Source organism: Scaptodrosophila lebanonensis, unplaced genomic scaffold (assembly GCF_003285725.1).
Source record: "Scaptodrosophila lebanonensis strain 11010-0011.00,11010-0021.00 unplaced genomic scaffold, SlebRS2 tig00000126-arrow-arrow-pilon, whole genome shotgun sequence".
In the NCBI taxonomy this organism is placed as follows: Eukaryota; Metazoa; Arthropoda; class Insecta; order Diptera; family Drosophilidae; genus Scaptodrosophila; species Scaptodrosophila lebanonensis.
In genome coordinates this window covers 1,567,270-1,586,227 of record NW_022060582.1, presented here as the reverse complement: position 1 = coordinate 1,586,227, position 18,958 = coordinate 1,567,270, and the positions used below count along the sequence as shown (strand labels likewise).

The 18,958-nt window shown below is 40.3% G+C and overlaps 2 protein-coding genes across 2 annotated transcripts in view; both read left to right on the top strand.

Annotated features, from left to right (window-relative positions):
* Positions 1-11,285, top strand: part of LOC115628786 — a 64,179-nt gene extending 52,894 nt beyond the window's left edge. Inside the window, exon 5 of the mRNA XM_030525001.1 lies at positions 11,075-11,285. Coding sequence (XP_030380861.1) covers positions 11,075-11,261 — 187 coding nt within the window. The 3' untranslated portion in view covers positions 11,262-11,285. The remainder of the gene's footprint in view (positions 1-11,074) is intronic.
* Positions 11,286-13,275: 1,990 nt separating this feature from the next.
* LOC115628791 lies at positions 13,276-13,893 on the top strand. Its single transcript, XM_030525006.1, has 2 exons — positions 13,276-13,644; positions 13,698-13,893. The coding sequence occupies exons 1-2, from the start codon at positions 13,366-13,368 to the stop codon at positions 13,860-13,862; spliced, it is 444 nt and encodes a 147-aa protein (XP_030380866.1). The 5' UTR covers positions 13,276-13,365; the 3' UTR covers positions 13,863-13,893.
* The last annotated feature ends 5,065 nt before the right edge of the window (positions 13,894-18,958 follow it).

The following is an 18,958-nucleotide window of genomic DNA, read 5'->3' as shown; positions in this document are numbered from 1 at the left end:
GTTGAAATCGGTCGTGGTTATTTTGAGCTCTGTGATTAAGTGTTTTTTAAATGTAAACTGAACTTTTTTCCAAAGTACTACTTTGTCAAGTGTACAAGTGTATCTGTGACTGATTACCAGCGAATGCTTTACTTAATCGATTGCGGCTTACAAACGCTAAACCTCTAAGTGCAGTGAACAAGTGAATTTTGTTGTTGCTTTCCATCAGTGCATTCACATTTCGGTGCGCCTATATACGAACAACAAAAACAAATTTTTTTCGTTACCAACTGTGCCCTTATCCTTGATCAAAAAATTCAGCTGTTAGTGGGGACGTGTCGAAACTCTAAAATAGAGTCAAAACCTTTCCATTCCCGAATTTTTTGAATAAAATCTTCGTTTTAAATCAACTAAAAACATTTTTGCTAATTACTTTGAGTGCGTGTGTTTGTGCTATTCCTAGTGCCATTCAACAAACATTGTTTTTTTCATAGCATACGTTTAGGCTCTAACTAAAACGGACCATAATGTTTTCTTGCTGTTTTAAGTCCTGTGTGTTTGGTCATAAGCTTGGTTCAATGGACCATACAGTGCAGTGCTGTTGTGCGACGACGTTGATCACGCGAAATGTGCCGGGTTCGTCGGCCGGGTAACTGACTACTTAGGCAAAAACAACGGCTTAATCTGGTTTTGTTAAAAATGTCATAGTATTGCTACCGAAATGCGTCAGTTTATGAAGCAGACGCATAAAAGCATAAAAGAACTTCGTGCCGAGTTTCAAGTTTTCCACGAAAAATTTGTAGCGCTGGAAACGACGTTTCTTGGCCTTAAGCTGCTGTCCGAGTCTCCAAAAAGGAAGGAACGAAACTTGACTATATCCCAGCCTAACATACTTACAATCCCGGATAACAACACCAATTGTGCTTCACCTTCTACACCGGCATACCCTAATCCTATCGTTGAAGCATTTGCTACACCTGCCACGGTCTCACTTGGTGAGAGCGCTTCATCTTCCCGTTCACTTGCTGCCCCTATGAATAGTGAAATGCTTGTTCCGGGTGTTTCTTCAACCATATCAATTGCTAATGCTATTACCGACGTGATTGCTGCTGCTATTGCGGATATTCCTGTTACTGCTGCCTGTTCTGCTGTACCCACCATCGCTGCTGCTCCAAGACGCCCGACTTCTACTTCTTCTACTTGTATCCCGGCTAAGGCACGATGTTTCAGAGGATGACATCAAGCTGTACATTTGCCAAAATGTACCTTCTTGCTTAGCTGATGATGTTTTGGTTTCGAAATTCCAGTTTAAGTATAAGCGCGACATTTCGTCTTTCAAAATTTCTGTTCCTGAGAATTTATTTAATAAAATCGTTGACCCTACTTTCTGGCCAAAACATGTAGTTGCTCACGAATTTACCCGTAAACGCATTAATGCAAATAATAATTCTTCTTCCATAGCACCGTCTTCACCAAAAAACTAAATCATTCCTCTTCCCTGATATTTCATTATCAAAAAGTACGGGGACTGCTTACTAAACATCAAAGGCTTTATTCAAACAGTACATCATTCGTTGCTAATGTTATTATATTAACTGAAACGTGGCTTAAACCCAAAGTATTAAACTCTGAAATATTTATTCAAAAATATTATATTTTCAGACTTGACCGTATACACCGCAAAGGTGGTGGTGTTCTTATCGCTGTAGATTCTCTATTGTCGTCTGAATTTGTCTCTTTTGATAATCCGTTTTTAATCGAGTTTATATGTGTAAAGCTCATATTTGCGCGTTTTATATATATTATATATTATATATATTTGTCACTTGTTCTTATATCCCACCTGCATCCGATAATGAAACTTACCTTCTTCACTGTTCTGCAATACAACGCATATCCAGTATGCCTAAAGATAGAGACTATTTGGTCGTTTTTGGTGATTTTAACATACCTGATGTTTCGTGGTCAGTATTAGAAAATTCAAATTTCCTAACTCCTTCTTCTGCCTGTCAATTTTTAGATGGTATGCTTGATATACCTCTTTTTCAAGTTAATTCTGCGTAAGCGATAGTAAAGCAGAAACCGAATAACGGAGCTACGCATATTCTGCTTCGCATTGCGGGCAGATGTATGTATGTATATGATTTGTTCTTATCGATCTCAATAAATAATTAGATTTTATTATTTAAATATTCTGCTTATTGCATTCAAACTTCGATATTTTGATGGTATCGGTGGCTTCAACTATCGAATGTTGTACTCTAGCAAATTGAGATGAGAATTTCAGTGCTTTTTGATCGTGGCTCATCGCTGCACGGAATTGACACGAGTGCCGTGTTTCATATTCCGAGTTTGTGCGTGACCGTATTGACTCAATATGGCACGAAAAGACTCAAATGTGAATTTAAAATTAGGATATACCCTTATAATTATTCCCCCTTTTTTGCACATAGTCTATCTTAAAACGTTGCGTTATCTCTATATATAAAACAGTTTGTCCTGACTAATTGGTGATCAACGCACAGCCCAAACGGTAAAAGATGAAATTTGGAAAGATGGAAAGGGTTTTGGAAAATTCTAGCTCCAAAGGGGGGAAAACAAGCTTTTAAAAATATTAGTTATAGTGGTCGTGTGTTCGTTTAACGAAATAGTTTGGCAAGAACAAAAATGTAACGGACTACTGAACAATTTTTTGTCAAGAACAGAAAATGTTCATTTAAATACCTTAAATGCCTTCCTACTGGTAACTTTTTAGGTGAAAACATATGGGTAGGTTATGCTCACACAAAATAAATACAATTGGAAACATTATATTGAGCCGGGTTAAGACGGGCAATACCTGCTAGTACATACATATAAATACACATAATAAAATCCCTTTGGCTAAATCATTTTTCAACAAAAAACTAACACACTAACTTAAGCACTATTTATTATACTCAAAGTAAACAGGACTTTTTGACTCTAGCGCCCCCTGGTGGCGCTATCGATATGTCGACTGATGCGTTAGAATCTGCTATCTTTATCGATTGTCCAGTAAGAATTTCATGACATTTCATCGATTGGAAGTGAAGTTATTGCGTTTTAAGTGTCAGTATGTTTGTGTTATCGGTGCGAAAATGAGCTTCGAACAAAGAGCCAACATTAAATTTGGTTTTAAAATTGGTAAAACTTTTACCGAAACGTTTCAATTGATAGAACAAGTTTATGGCCATGATTGCTTATCCCGTAGCAGAGTGCACGTTTTTAAAGTGGTCGTGAGGACATAAATGACGATCAACATGTGGGCCAATCAAAATTCGTGGTCACCGAAAATTCCATCGATACTGTGCGTGAATGCAACAAAAATCAGCCAAAATCATCATTGAAATTGATGGAAATGGAATTGAACATCTCCAAAACATCGATTTATCGCATTTTGACCGAACATTTGGGCCTACGAAAGGTGTGTGCACGGTTTGTTCCGTACAAATTGACTGACGACCATATCGGCCAACGAGCTAAAACACTCGTTCGACATGCTTTTGGATCATGCAAAAAGCTGCATTGAAGCAGAAGGAGACTATCTCTATATATATAAAACAGTTTGTCCTGACTGACTGATTGCTGATCAACGCACAGCCCAAACGGTAAAGGCTAGGAAGCTGAAATTTGGACTCAAGTATCCTTTCATAGTCTAGGTCCCCACTAAGAAGGGATTTTGGAAAACTCGAGCTCCAAAGGGGGGAAAACAGGCTCCAACGTTTGTATGAAAAATCTACAGTTTTCATCTGATTAACTTAAAACTTAGTTTGTATACTCCAATTCCAAGAAAAACTGTATACTTGGTTTTTTGATATTTTTTTTGGGGCCTAAAATATGGGAGTTTTCATGTAAAAAAAATGTTGGGGCACAAAAGGAAACCGCGTCAACAGCCCACAGCCCAAACGGTAAAAGCTAGGATGCTGAAATTTGGGCTCAAGTATCCTATCATGGTGTAGATGCGCACTAAGAAGGGATTTTGGAAAATTCGAGCTCCAAATGGGGGGAAAACGAGCTCCAAAGTTTGTTTGAAAAATCCGCACTTTTCAACCGATCGACTTAAAACTTAGTTTCTAAAATCAATTAAAGGATACAAACAAAACTGCATACTCGGATTTTCGAAATTTGTGTTGGAGCTTAAATTATTGGGGTTTTAATATTTATTCACTATTTCAAATGAAAAGTTTTTGTTATAAATTTAGTCCGATCGCTTTAAAATTTGGATAATGTAATCTACGTAACTAAATCTACAACTTTGCATTCAAGGATTTTCAAAATATGCATTTTACAAAAGCAGGCAGAACAAACAATACAAAATATCAAACAGTTGGGGACAACTAAGTATACATATACACACATACACATACAAACAGCTGTTCGTGTAGTTGCGTGCAAACGATTGAAATAGCCAAAGCAACATGTGAGACACTAATGTGTGAATGTCCATACATATGTGCACATCTATGTATGTACATATGTATCTACATATGTATGTATGTACATTCGTCTTGCACTGACAGAGCAAGAAATGTTAATTAATTGAAAATTATATAATATAACATTTTTAAAAGTAATTTTTTCTTTGTTTAGTGCATTTGGCATTAGTGTTTTCATTAATAACTTTATGCAGCAACAACAAATATCAAATAGTTGGGGACATCACATACACACACTCACACACAACAAGCAACAGTTCGTGTCTATGTGTGCGGTTCTCTACGTACGGTTTAAAAAGTAAAGAGAAACATATGTACATATGTATGTATGTATGCCTGTGTATGAATACAGCATGTATGTACATTCGTATTAATGTATACATTGGGAAATCGAACACAGTTGTTTGATTGTAAAAAAAAATAATGCTCTAAAAACAACAACAACTGCAAGTCATTAGCTCGCTCTTCTTCTTTCGTTTTGACCATTTAATGTTAATTGAAGGCAAAACGCCAAAATGTTACAGTTACCGTCGCTAGGCAACGACTGCGTAAGCGATAGTAAAGCAGAAACCGAATAACGGAGCTACGCATATTCTGCTTCGCATTGCGGGCAGATGTATGTATGTATATGATTTGTTCTTATTGATGTCAATAAATAATTAGATTTTGTTATTTAAATATTCTGCTTATTGCATTCAAACTTCGATATTTTGATGGTATCGGTGCCAGTGCTTTTTGATCGTGGCTCATCGCTGCACGGCATTGACACCAGTGGCCGTATTGACTCAATATGGCACGAAAAGACTCAAATGTGAATTTAAATTTGGACTCAAGTATCGTTTCATAGTATCCATCATAGTGTAGGAGCACACTAAGAAAGGCTTTTGGAAAATTCTAGCTCCAACGGGGGGAAAACGAGCTTTAAAAAATATTAGTTATAGTGGTCATGTTCGTTTAACGAAATAGTTTGTCAAGAACAAAAATGTAACGGACTACTGAACAATTTTTTGTCAAGAACAGAAAATGTTCATTTAAATACCTTAAATGCCTTCCTACTGGTAACCTTTAAGGTGAAAACATATGGGTAGGTATTAATCAAGTATCGTTTCATAGTATCCATCATAGTGTAGGAGCACACTAAGAAAGGCTTTTGGAAAATTCTAGCTCCAACGGGGGGAAAACGAGCTTTAAAAAATATTAGTTATAGTGGTCATGTTCGTCTAACGAAATAGTTTGTCAAGAACAAAAATGTAACGGACTACTGAACAATTTTTTGTCAAGAACAGAAAATGTTCATTTAAATACCTTAAATGCCTTCCTACTGGTAACCTTTAAGGTGAAAACATATGGGTAGGTTATGCACACACAAAATAAATACAATTGGAAACATATTGAGCCGGGTTACGACGGGCAATACCTGCTAGTTTTGAATAAAGTAAATTGATTTTGCCGAAAAAACCATTTGTTTTGTTTTTTATACTCTGTACATGAAATGTACAGAAGTATATTAGGTTTGCGGGAGCTGAAAAATGTAACAGGCAGAAGGAAGCGTGACAGACCCCACAAAGTATATATATTCTTGATCAGCATGACGAGACGAGTCGATCTAGCCCTGTCTGTGTGTCTGTCCGTTCGTATGAACACCTGGATCTCAGAGACTATAAGAGATAGAGACACCAAATTTTGCACAAAGATGCCTTATGTGTGTATTCTATACGAGTTTGTTTTATTTTTTGATTTCCCCCCCCCCACTTCCCCCTATGGGGGTTTTCCCGATTTTCCATTCGTATAATCGCCTATATCTCGGAGACTATAAGACCTAGAAACCTAGGCCTTATGTGAATACGCAGAAAATGTATATTTTGGAATTTCCCTCCCTCCCCCCTCTACCCCGCAAATCGTAACTCCCGTAATTCTTGGAATTTCGAACTAAAATTTTGCAAATACCCCTAGTAGGTTATTATGTGTCCGTATGCCATTTCACTATGATAGACCGATTTAACAAGAAGTTATAGCCATAAATATATTTGCTGCTGCACCGCTGCTCAAGCGCTGTTGCTGTTTGGTTGACTGCGAAAATGCTTACACAGACACGAATAGATGCGCATAGACATACATACACTCACACAGATGCAATTGCTATGTAAATGTGCAATTATAAACCCTTTACGTGAGTTCGAATACCGAGAGAGGTAAAATCGATAAAAATTTTTTTTTTTATTTTCTTAATTTTTTTTATTTTCTATAATTATTGTAAACATATGTACAGAGTATTTCAAAGTCGGGACAGCCGACTTTAGCTTTTTTAGTTGTTTTAATTTTCCTTTTTTGACAGGCTCTTGTACTGTCGGGCTTGCTCTACTGTAGCGTTCTCTCTTGTTTTAAGATATTTTTCTGGATGTTTATACGTATTGCAGCATGCACCGCGACACGTGCACATAGCGACGTAACCCGAACCTAGTAAATGGTTAAAATTAATTAAATACATATCTACTTATATGTAGTAATATCTAAATGTTACCTGGTGGACAAGATTGCATTCAACGTCTACATTTGCAGACGTTTTCCTAGCTTTGTTTTTATCAAATTGACCTGGCTGAGTACATGCTTAGCTTCAGCATTTGACCAAGGCAATGACAGCAAAGTAAGGGCAAATGATGCACTTAACGGTGCTGTCAACATTTTGCCATTTTATAAGGTGTATGTTTTTAAACTGTAAAAAGGTTTTTTCTATATCATCGTTGTTGATTTTAAACAACTCTAAAATTAAAAGAATAGGCTCTTTGATTGTTCTTAATACATTTTCGACGGAAAACTTATCAATAGTTTTTAAAATTTCAAAGTTTTCCGGTAACCTTAATTTAAGTCTTGTCCGTCTTTGCTGGGATAAGTAAAATGTGCTTATAATTAAAAGTTTATTTATTATAGGATATTCTTCTTCTTTCGACGCTCTCTAAAGTTTTTTAAAGAGTTCATTTTCCGAAAAGCAAATATAGTATAATAAGTACTATGTATGGTTATACGTACATACATACATATGTACATACATATCTTCGTTACCCACCGGGCGGACTGCCAGTCCTAACTTAACTGTGTGCTTCCTCAGCACGTTGTGCACACGGTCGAGTTATCCCCGAAAAGCCCGACGCGGGACATTTAATTTTGACGCTGATATGTATATACATCATGCAGGCGTTATCCGCCTATATACATACATACAATACATATGTATATAAGTATGTATTACATTTTTTAATTCAACACTAATTTGTGTTTTCAATTCCAAATATGATTGTTGTGAATGTAAAAGGTGTATTTCTGCTTTTGTAAATCGCATGAATACACTCACAAAATAGGCTTAACGGTAAATGACTCTTAGATTTGTTCAGAATACATTTGTAGCGTTGTTAGCTAACACTAAAACGGTAAGTCGCTGTAAATATGCGATCAGCTAAGATGCTAGAGATGAGCATGTGTCGGATGCTCTATGTGCTAGAGCATCAAAACTATCGATAGTTGAATCCGTCGATACAATCAATAATTCCATCGAAGTTTGAATACAATTAACAAAAAATATAAATAATAACATCTTATAATTTATTGAGATCAATTAGAACAAATCATATACAAACATACATATGTACATCTGCCCGCAACGCGAAGCAGAATCTGCTTTCTGCTTTACTATCACTTACGCAGTCGTTGCCTAGCGACGGCCCAGGGACGGTAACTGTAAGCTTTTGGCATTTGGACTTTGAAATTAACAGGCATAAATGATCAAAATGAAAGAAGAAGCGCGAGCCAATGACTTGCAGTTGTTGTTGTTTTTCGTTTTCAAAATTTGATTTAAAACCATAGAAAATTATTTATTACAATCAAACAACAGTGCTCGATTGTCCAATGTATACATACATACGAATGTACATACATGCTATATATGTATGTACGTAAACAGGCATACATACATACATATGTATGTACATATGCATGCATGTTTCTCTTTACTTTTTCAACCGTACGTAGAGAACCGCACACATAGACACGAACTGTTGCTTGTTCTGTGTGTGAGTGTGTGTAAATGATGTCCCCAACTATTTGATATTTGTGTTCTTTGTAATTTGTTGTTGGTGCATAAAGTTACTAATGAAAACCCTAATGCCAAATGTACTAAACAAAGAAAAAACAAGAGAGAACGCTACAGTCGAGGAAGCCCGACAGTAATAAAATTAAAAAACCAAATTAAAAAAAAATAAATTATTTAAAAAAATGAATTAATTAATTAAGTAATTAAAGTAAATTAGAAGACATGTTTTTGTTCAGTTTTAACAGCATACATTTACATCACGTGCCTATTCGTGTTTATATGCATGTATGTATGCAGCACAAAGTTGAACCAAAGCAGCAGCAACAACAACAGTTGCGGGCAGCGCTGCCAGCAGAGCAGCAGGCAGCGCATGAGCAGCGATTTTATTTATGGCTATAACTTTCTTCACAATTGATCTATCATGATGAAACTTGTACACACATTATTACTAGCTGGATGTACCTACAAAAATTAATTTCAAAATTCCAAGAATTACGGAATTTATAAACAAAAACACGAATTGCGGGGGAGTGGGGGGGGGGGGGTGTATCAGAATATAAAAATAAACTTGACCTGCCTAGGGCATAGGGGAACCATGTCCGTCTGTCCGTCCGTCCGTCTGTCTGTACGAGCGCAAGGATCTCAGGAAGTACAAGAGCTAGAATAACCAAACTTGGTATCGAGGTTCCCCTAAGTTTTAGGCAGGTCAAGTTTATTTTTATACTCTGTACATGAAATGTACAGAAGTATATTAGGTTTGCGGGAGCTGAAAAATGTAACAGGCAGAAGGAGGCGTGGCAGACCCCACAAAGTATATATATTCTTGATCAGCATGACGAGACGAGTCGATCTAGGCCTGTCTGTCCGTCCGTATGAACACCTGGATCTCAGAGACTATAAGAGATAGAGATACCAAATTTTGCACAAAGATGCTTTATGTGTGTATTCTATACGAATTTGTTTTATTTTTTTTATTCCCCCCCCCCCCCCACTTCCCCACTATGGGGTTTTTCCCGATTTTCCATTCGTATAATCGCCTATATCTCGGAGACTATGAGACCTAGGAACACCAAATTTTAGTCCCAGATGCCTTATGTGAATACACAGAAAATGTATATTTTGGAATTTCCCTCCCTCTCCCCCGCAAATCGTAACTCCCGTAATTCTTGGAAAATTTCGAGCTAAAATTCGAACTAAAATTTTGGAAATACCTCCAGTTGGTTATTTTGTGTCCGTGTGCCAAGTTTAACTATGATAGGCCGATTTAACAAGAAGTTATAGCCATAAATATATTTGCTGCTGCAGCGCTGCTCAAGCGCTGCTCAAGCGCTGCTCAAGCGCTGCCCGCGGCTGTTGTTGATGTTGCTGTTTGGTTGACTGCGAAAATGCTTACACAGACACGAATTGATGCGCATAGGCATACACTCACACAGACGCAATTGCTATGTAAATGTGCAATTATACACCCTTTACGTGAGTTCGAATACCGAGAGAGGTAAAATCGATCCAATTTTTTTTCTTTTTTTATTTTTTATTTTCTATAATTATTGTAAATATAAGTACAGAGTATTTCAAAGTCGGGACACCCGACTTTAGCTTTTTTACTTGTTTTACTTGTTTTTTATGTAACATTGTACATTAGAGGAGTTTTACAGAATTAGTCAGTCAAAAGTGGGTGTCGACAGTAAGCTGTTGCTGACAGCTGGCTTGGAGGAGAAATTCGAAAATATTGAATCTTTCTGTGGGACCGACGTATTTTTTGGGAGTTTTCCAAAACAATTGTAGCCGAAACCACCGAAGTTTTCTGTGGCACCCCTTAAACATTTATACATAGGTAGATAGCGCCTGCATGAAAAAATAATATGCATGTACATATCAGCGTTGCCGGACATCCCGATTTTGACGTGACCATAACCATACATAGAATTTATTGTATTATACTTGCTATTTGGGAAATGAACTCCTTAGAAACCTTAGAGAGTGTCGGAAGAGAAAAGTCATCTAATAAATAATCTTACTATTCTGAGCACATTTTACTTAGACCACCAAAAACGGGCAAGACCTGCTAGTGAATGTATATGTATATAAATATACTCTGTACATGAAATCAGCGAATCGGGGAATTTCCCGATTTTCCGTTCATATCTATATCTTCGAGAGTAAAACACTTAAGTCCACCAAATTCCAAGAAGCCTTATTTGAATACGCAGAAAATGTGTATGTATATCAGAATTTTCCTCCCATAACTCCTGTAATTCTTGGAATTTTTGACTCAAATTTGGAAAATATAGTATCTCCAGGTAGTGATTATAAGTCCGTATATTAAGACCATTATTATAGGCCGATTGTAAGGGAAGTTATAGCACTGCCAGCAGCTGTTGTTGCTGCTTTCATCAGGCACACGATACATACACAGACACACACAAACACACATAAACACGCGTAGACACGCATAAATATTCTACACATATGTACAGAGTATTTCAAAGTCGACCCGACTTTAGCTTCTCCACTTGTTTATTAATTTATAATTAATTTTACATTTTGATTTCAGGAATTCTCTTGTCGATTATCTGTTGGACGGCACAGCAATTAAAGAAGCTGTGGCATATGGAAAAAAATCGAATGCTAAATCATGTGAAGATCTTTACCCAAACTGTCTTATGGATAGCAAATCTATTAAAAGTATACTGGTAAAACTCTTGCCAAAGAAGACAGAAGTGTCGAAATCAATTTTATAAGTAATTAAGATTCAGAAATAGTAAACACGAAAATACATACATATGTACATAAGTACAAACAATATGTAAAGTAATATTATATAATAAAACTTTTTAGACAATATTTATTATCTTAAAATATTTATTCAAATTAAAAAAAGAGCGCACTGGAAACTCATTGAAAATTCGCAATACCGAATTTGTGGTGGCAGTGTTCTTCTCTAAGCACCGTCGCACAGTGGGGCAACTTTTTTCGTTGCACAAGCATATCTTCAGAACGAATAACGATATATTTATATACAATTCTCAATGGTTTAGTACGAGTTTATTTTAGTTTATTGACGCAGCCGCAACCTAATATACCATTTCTATAAAAGCTATTAGGGTAACAAATATAACTCAGTGCTGAAGTTTGTCACTCTTGTTAAAATTTGAAATAATTAAATTTTTTTTTAAATTTTTCTAGTTAACATTTTTTTTTTTTTTTTTCAACATAAGCCTGATTTGCGTCCACGCTCCGACGGAGGACAAAGACGAGATTACCAAGGACGAGTTCTATGCGAGACTGGAGACAGTCTATGACCGCTGCCCCTCTCATGACATTAAAATTGTTCTTGGCGATTTTAATGCCAAGGTTGGAAGAGAGCGCGTCTTTGCCCCGACAGTCGGACAATTCAGCCTCCACGAGACAACATCCAACAATGGACTGAGGCTAATTGACTTCGCCGCAGCACGAAACATGGTGGTGAGTAGCACCAGATTTGAACACCTTGATATCCACAAAGCTACCTGGCAGTCACCCGATCGAATGACAAAAAATCAAATAGACCATGTTGTGATAGATGGAAGGCATGCATCCAGTGTGCTGGACGTGCGTACGTTCCGTGGTGTGAATATTGATTCGGACCACCAACTTGTTGCAGCCAAGGTCCGCATGCGATTATGCATGGCGAAAAATGTACGCCCCAACACGCAGCGAAAACTAGACGTCGGAAAGCTGCTAGCACAACAGACTGCCGAAGCTTACTCCGCTCAACTCTCTGAGCTGCTTTCTCAACCGCTCTCGGAAACCGATACTGGTAGCGGACTTTGGGCACATATTTCCCGCTCACTGCACACAGCCGCAGAAGATGTCATTGGTTTCCAACAGCCGCTACCGAGAAACCAATGGTACGACGAGGAGTGCCGCGAAGCCACTGCAGCGAAGAATGCCGCGTACAAAAGAACCCTGCAGACGGCGACAACGCGCGCTGTGCATGATGTATATCGGGAGAAGAAGAGGGAGGAGAGGCGGCTTTTTAGACGCAAGAAGAGAGAGCAAGAAAAGCGAGAGCGAGAGGAGATGGAGCTTAGTAGAGACAGGAACGACGCTAGGAAATTTTTCCAGAAGGTGAAGCGTCTAACGCAAGGTTTTAAGCCCGCAGCGTCAGCCTGTAAGAACTCGGAAGGAAATCTGGTGGTGGACGGGCAAGCGGCACTGAGACTGTGGAGGGAACATTTCTCCAATCTTCTATCAGGCGAAGATGTTAACAATTCCGCCAGCGGAGATGACCCCACAGAACCGATCGCCGACGATGATATTGAAGTACCGTCACCTAGCCATGACGAAGTCGAAACAGTCATCCAGCGGCTCAAAAACAACAAATCTGCGGGAGCAGATGGGCTGCCTGCGGAGCTGTTTAAGGCAGGCGGCAATGAGTTGGTAGGGTGCATGCACCAGCTCATTTGCAAAATATGGCTAACTGAAAGCATGCCTGATGATTGGAATCTCGGTGTCCTATGTCCCGTCTTAAAAAAAGGTGATCCCACGGTCTGCACCAACTATCGTGGAATCAGCCTTCTTTCCGTCGCATATAAGGTCATATCAAGCGTAGTGTGTGATAAGCTAAAGCCATTTGCGATAGCACTGATTGGGCCTTATCAGTGCGGCTTTATGCCTGGTAAATCCACCACTGACCAGATATTCACGCTACGCCAAATCCTGGAGAAAACTCATGAGTTTCAAATCGATACCCACCATCTTTTCGTCGATTATAAAGCAGCATTCGATAGCCCGAGGAGGGAACGTGTATATGCCGCACTGTCTGAGTTCGGTATCCCTGCAAAGCTAGTGCGACTTTGCAGAATGACGTTGAGCAACACTCGTAGCTCCGTCAAGGTAGGAAAGGACCTCTCCGAACCCTTTGATACCGTTCGAGGTTTCAGGCAAGGCGATGCCCTCTCGTGCTATCTCTTCAACTTCCTGCTGGAGAGTGTGGTGCGCAAAGCTGGTGTACACCGAGGCGGAACGATCTTTTTTAAAAGCGTTCAGCTTCTTGCGTACGCTGATGATATAGACATTATCAGCCGTACCAGGAGAGGCGTCACCGGAGCATTTGCGGCTATTGAGAAGGAAGCTGCAAAAGTGGGTTTGGTGATAAATGAGAGCAAAACTAAGTATATGTTTTCCTCTAGCAGGGACACGCGGCAACCAGACTCCCAGATCGCGGTGGAAAACTATACTTTCGAAATGGTGAAAGATTTTATGTATCTTGGCACCACCGTCACAGCAACCAACGATGTCAGCCTAGAAATCAAATGGAGATTAACTCTAGCCAATCGATGCTACTTCAGCCTCAGTAGGCAATTGAGTAGCAGAGACCTTTCCCGAAAAACCAAGCTAACGCTCTACAAGACGCTCATCCTCCCCGTGCTGCTTTATGGTGCAGAAGCATGGGTGATATCGCAGACTGATGCAGCAGCTCTTGCAGTGTTTGAGAGAAAGATGCTTCGGAAGATCTTCGGTCCCATACGCGTTGGCGACGACTACCGCATACGATGGAACAGCGAACTGTACGAGCTCTACGCTGACATTGACATAGTCAAGCGAATAAACATCCAGCGGCTAAGCTGGCTAGGTCATGTCGTGCGTATGGAAGAAGACGCTCCAGCGAAAAAAGTTCTCGATGCGGATGTTGGGGGGAGACGACGACGGGGGAGGCCTTGCCTACGTTGGAAGGACCAGGTAGAGAACGCACTTACTACCTGCGGAGTGACCAACTGGAAGCGACGCGCGCGAAGCAGAGGCGCGTGGAGAGCTGTGTTACGTCAGGTCATAGCCCGATAACGGGTTTGAAGACCAGTCAAGAAGAAGAAGAAGTTAACATTAAGTGTACTCGCTTGGGTTCAACGGCTAAATGGGTATACATATTTATACTCTGTACATGGTGTGACCAAAAGTATATTAAATTTGCGAATTTGATCAGCATGACAAGACGAGTCGATGTATGTCTATCTGTCTGTCCATATGACACCAAATTTTGCACAAAGATGTCATATGTGTATACGCAGTACGAGTTCGTTTTATTTGTTTAATTTTCTGCCCACTTCGCCCCTAAGGGGGTTTTCCCGTTCATAAAATCACATATATCTCGGAGACTATAAGACTAGGGACAACAAATTTTATTCCAGGATGCCTTATGTGAATACCAATAATCCAATCCAATAATTAACAAAAGTCGTGTTGACTGTATTTATAGCCTGTACCCAAAGGGTTAAACGCTATGTTAGTTTTGTGCGAATGTATGTAACACACAGAAAGAGGCATGGCAGAGTATATATATTATTAATCAGGATGACAAGTCGAGTCGATATAGCCATGTCAGTCTGTCCGACCGTCTGTCTGTCTGTCTGTATGAGCGCAGGGATCTCAGAAAGTGCAATAGCTAGGATAACCAAACTTAACATTCAGGTTCCCCTAAGCCATATTCAGATGGAGTTTGTGTTTTTTTTTCTGATAACCCCCCCCCCCACTCACGCGCAATTCGTGTTTTTCATAACTCCCGTAATTCTTGGAATTTTGAACTCAAATTTTGCATATACATCCAGTTTGTGGTTATTTGGTTATTTGGTTCCGTATGCCAAGTGTCATAATGATAGATCAATTATGAAGAAAGTTATAGCCATACATAAAATCGCTGACCATGCTCTGTTTGCAGCGCTGCCCGCATCTGTTGTTGTTGTTGCTGCTTTGGTTCAACTTTCTGCTGCATATATACACGCATATAAACACTCAGACACACGCTTCTGATCTAAATCTACGCTGTTGAAACTGTACATGAACATGTCTCCACTTTTGTATATATATATTGAATAATTTGTATTTAATTTAATTCTTTCTTCTTTTGTGGCCATTACAACCGGATGTCGGTTTTAGCCGCGTCGAGTAATCCTCGCCAGCCTGTTCTGTCTTGTGCCTGCTGTTGCCAATTGGTCACATCAAGACCATTAAGGTCCTGCATAGCTTGGTCTTTCCATCGCAGACACGGTCGCCCTCTTCTGCGTCGTCCACCAGCAGAGTCAGAATCGAATACTTTTTTGGCTGGAGCACTGTCATCCATGCGGACGACATGACCTAGCCAGCGCAGTCGTTGGATCTGAATGCGCTTCACTACATCAATGTCGCCGTATAGCTCATACAGCTCATAGTTCATTCGTATTCGATACTCGCCGTCAACGTTTAGGGCTCCGTAGATTCGTCTCAGGATTTTTCTCTCGAAACCTCCCAGTGTTGCCTTATCAGGTGTTGTTAATGTCCATGCTTCAGCGCCGTAAAGAAGCACAGGCAAGATAAGGAACTTGTAGAGGGTTTGATTAGTGAGTCGAGAGTGTGATCTACTCATGAACTGTTTACTTAGCCCATAGTAGCACCGGTTGGCAAGGGTTATCCGACGGCGAATCTCCAAGCTGACGTCATTGCTGTTTATGCTGGTCCCTAGGTAGACAAAATCCTCTACTACTTGAAAGTCATATCTATCTATAGAGACACTGTTTCCAATACGCCGCGTCTGTCTGCTTGTAGATAGGAAGTATTTTGTCTTGTCCATGTTTACCGCCAAACCCATGTTTTTCGATTCCCTCTCAATTTCTGTGAAAGCTCCGCTCACTGCGCGTGCGTTTGTGCCAATGATGTCAATATCGTCAGCATACGCTAGCATGACACTTTTATAAAAAATAGTGCCTGCCCTATTGACATCGGTCCTTCGCAAAATAGTTTCCAGCAGAAGATTGAAGAAGTCGCACGATAGGGTATCACCCTGTCTGAAACCTCGTTTGGTATCGAATGGTTCAGAGAGGTCCTTTCCTACCAAGACGGAACTGCAAGAGTTTCTCAACGTCATCATACAAAGCCGTACTAGCTTTGCAGGGATACCAAACTCAGACATGGCTGCGAAAAACTACGTTCTATCGGGCGAGTCGAAAGCGGCTTTAAAGTCGACGAAAAGATGATGGGTGTCGATTTGTTTCTCTCGGGTTTTCTCCAGGATTTGTCGCAATGTGTATATCTGGTCTATTGTTGATTTACCAGGCCTGAAGCCACACTGACAAAGTCCAATCAGTTCGTTTATGTACGGCTTCAGTTTATTGCACATTACGTTAGCAAGAACCTTGTATGCGATGGGTAGAACGCTGATTCCACGGTAGTTGGCGCAATTTGCAGGATCGCCTTTTTTATATATGGGACATAGTACACTAAGACTTCAATCGGTGGGCATACTTTCCTCCGACCATATTTTGCATAAGAGCTGATGCATGCACCCGATCAGCTGTTCGCCGCCAGTTTTGAACAGCTCGGTCCATCCGCTCCTGCAACCTTGCCATTTTTCAGCCTGGATATGACTGAATAAACTTCATCATAGTCGGGTGGCGGTATGTCAACGCCGTTGGAGATGCTAGAACTTTTTCTCTGCCAACGGAGTTTTGGTCGTCTTCACCTGCTAATAGCTTAGAGAAATGGTCCCTCCAAAGTCTTAGTGATTCCTTCATATCTGTTACCAGATTTCCGCTTTCATCTTTGCAGAATGTTGGCTCGGGCTTGCAACCTGCGGTAAGATGCTTTACCTTGTCGTAGAATTTTTTGGCATCTCTTCTGCTTCCATACATTTCTATCTCCTCTTCCTCACGCCTTTCTTGTTCCCTTTTTTGCGTCTAAAAAGGCGTCTCTCATTCTTTCTCTTCTCCCTGTATCGCTCTATAACAGCTCGCGTCGCTGATGACTGTAGGGTTCGTTGGTACGCGGTGTTTTTCTCTACCGTTGCTCGGCGGCACTCATCATCATACCAGCAATTTCGCTTGGGGCGATAGTAGCCTACCACCTCTCTCCTAGCGGTAGCGAGAGAGTGCAAGATATAACTCCACTGTGAGCTTATTGTTTAGGGTTCGGAGGAGGTGCTTCGGCGAAGCAGATCCGAGAGTCTAGAGGTGAAGGCGTTAGCTACCGTTTGTGATTGCAGCTTACTGACGTCTAGTTTTGGCTGCTACAAGGTGGTGATCCGAATCAATGTTGGCTCCACGGATCGTGCGAACATCTAGCACAGGGGATAGCCAGGTGGCCTTGTGGATGTCGAGATGTTGGAATCTGGTGCTACCATAACCATATTCCGGGCCGGCGCGAAGTCAATCAGCCTCATTCCGTTATCGGACGTGTCAACACGTGTAGGCTGTGTTTTCCGACAGTTCCACCAAATATACCTTCCCTTCCAACCTTGGCGTTGAAGTCACCAAGTACGATTTTGTCATCATGTTGAGGGCAGCGCTCATATAGCATGTTCAGGCGCTCGTAGAATATATCTTTGATGGACTCGTCTTTCTCTTCCATCGGGGCATGGGCGCAAATAATGCTAATATAGAAATATTTTGCCTTGAGGCGGATTGCTGCCAGTCGTTCATCGAACGGTATGAATCTGGAGACAAGATGTCGCAGTCTTTGATTCACAGCAAATCCACATCCGAATTCGCGCTTTTCTATATGGCCGCTGTAGTAGATGTCGAAGGTAGATACTCTCGAGCATCCCTGTCCAGTCCATCGCATTTTCTGGAGTGCGGTAATGTCAGCTCTATATTTCTGTAGGACATTTACCAGCTGGATAGTGGCACCTTCCCTATGGAGGGTTCGGACATGCCAAGTGCATATCCGTATATCGTGGTCCTTAAAACGTTTGCGTAGGTCGTTATCAGAGGGGGTCCGTATCCGAGGCTTTCTCAACGTTTTCATTGGTTTGGCGTTTTTTACAGTGGCGGGTACCAAGCCCAGCGCACCAACCTCAAACCGAGGTAGCGTTCGTCGCTCATTTTAGCCATTGCTCCAGCGGATGCTAGTCCAATGTTACCAGAGGTCCCCACGTGGAGGGAATGAGTCGGCTTGAGGCGCAGTCAAATAAGGATCGCGCTGGGTCCACCAGGTAGAACCAACCAGCAACTTTGCCTTACGACATACTCCTCCAGGCCTCCAATTTTAATTTAATTAAATAAATTAATTAATAGAACTTTAAAATTAATTGAGAAACATTTTTTTTTTCCGTTTTGGTGGGAGGTACAGGGTATTTAAGAGTTGAGCTCGCTCGACTTTAGCATTCCCATCTCGTTTTTATTACTTAAGTTGTTTATTTTTGTTCGTGTTATATTCGTGTTTTCTCTTGCGTGTTTTGTCGTGCCTTTTTAGCTCAACACGAACACACACGAAATCGGAGTTTGCAACACGAACACGAAGGCCGACGACCGAAAATACGGCCCGAGCCCAACTCTAATCGAAACATTAACCTTCTTGTGGGAAGAGTAAGGCCTCTGATAATTATGGGTTCTTAGTTTACCAGCTTAAGTATACGAGTATGCATGAACCGCTTTCATTTCTAGATTAGCTATCCCGGATATAAGCCAGAAGTCAAAGTTCTCTTCGCTAT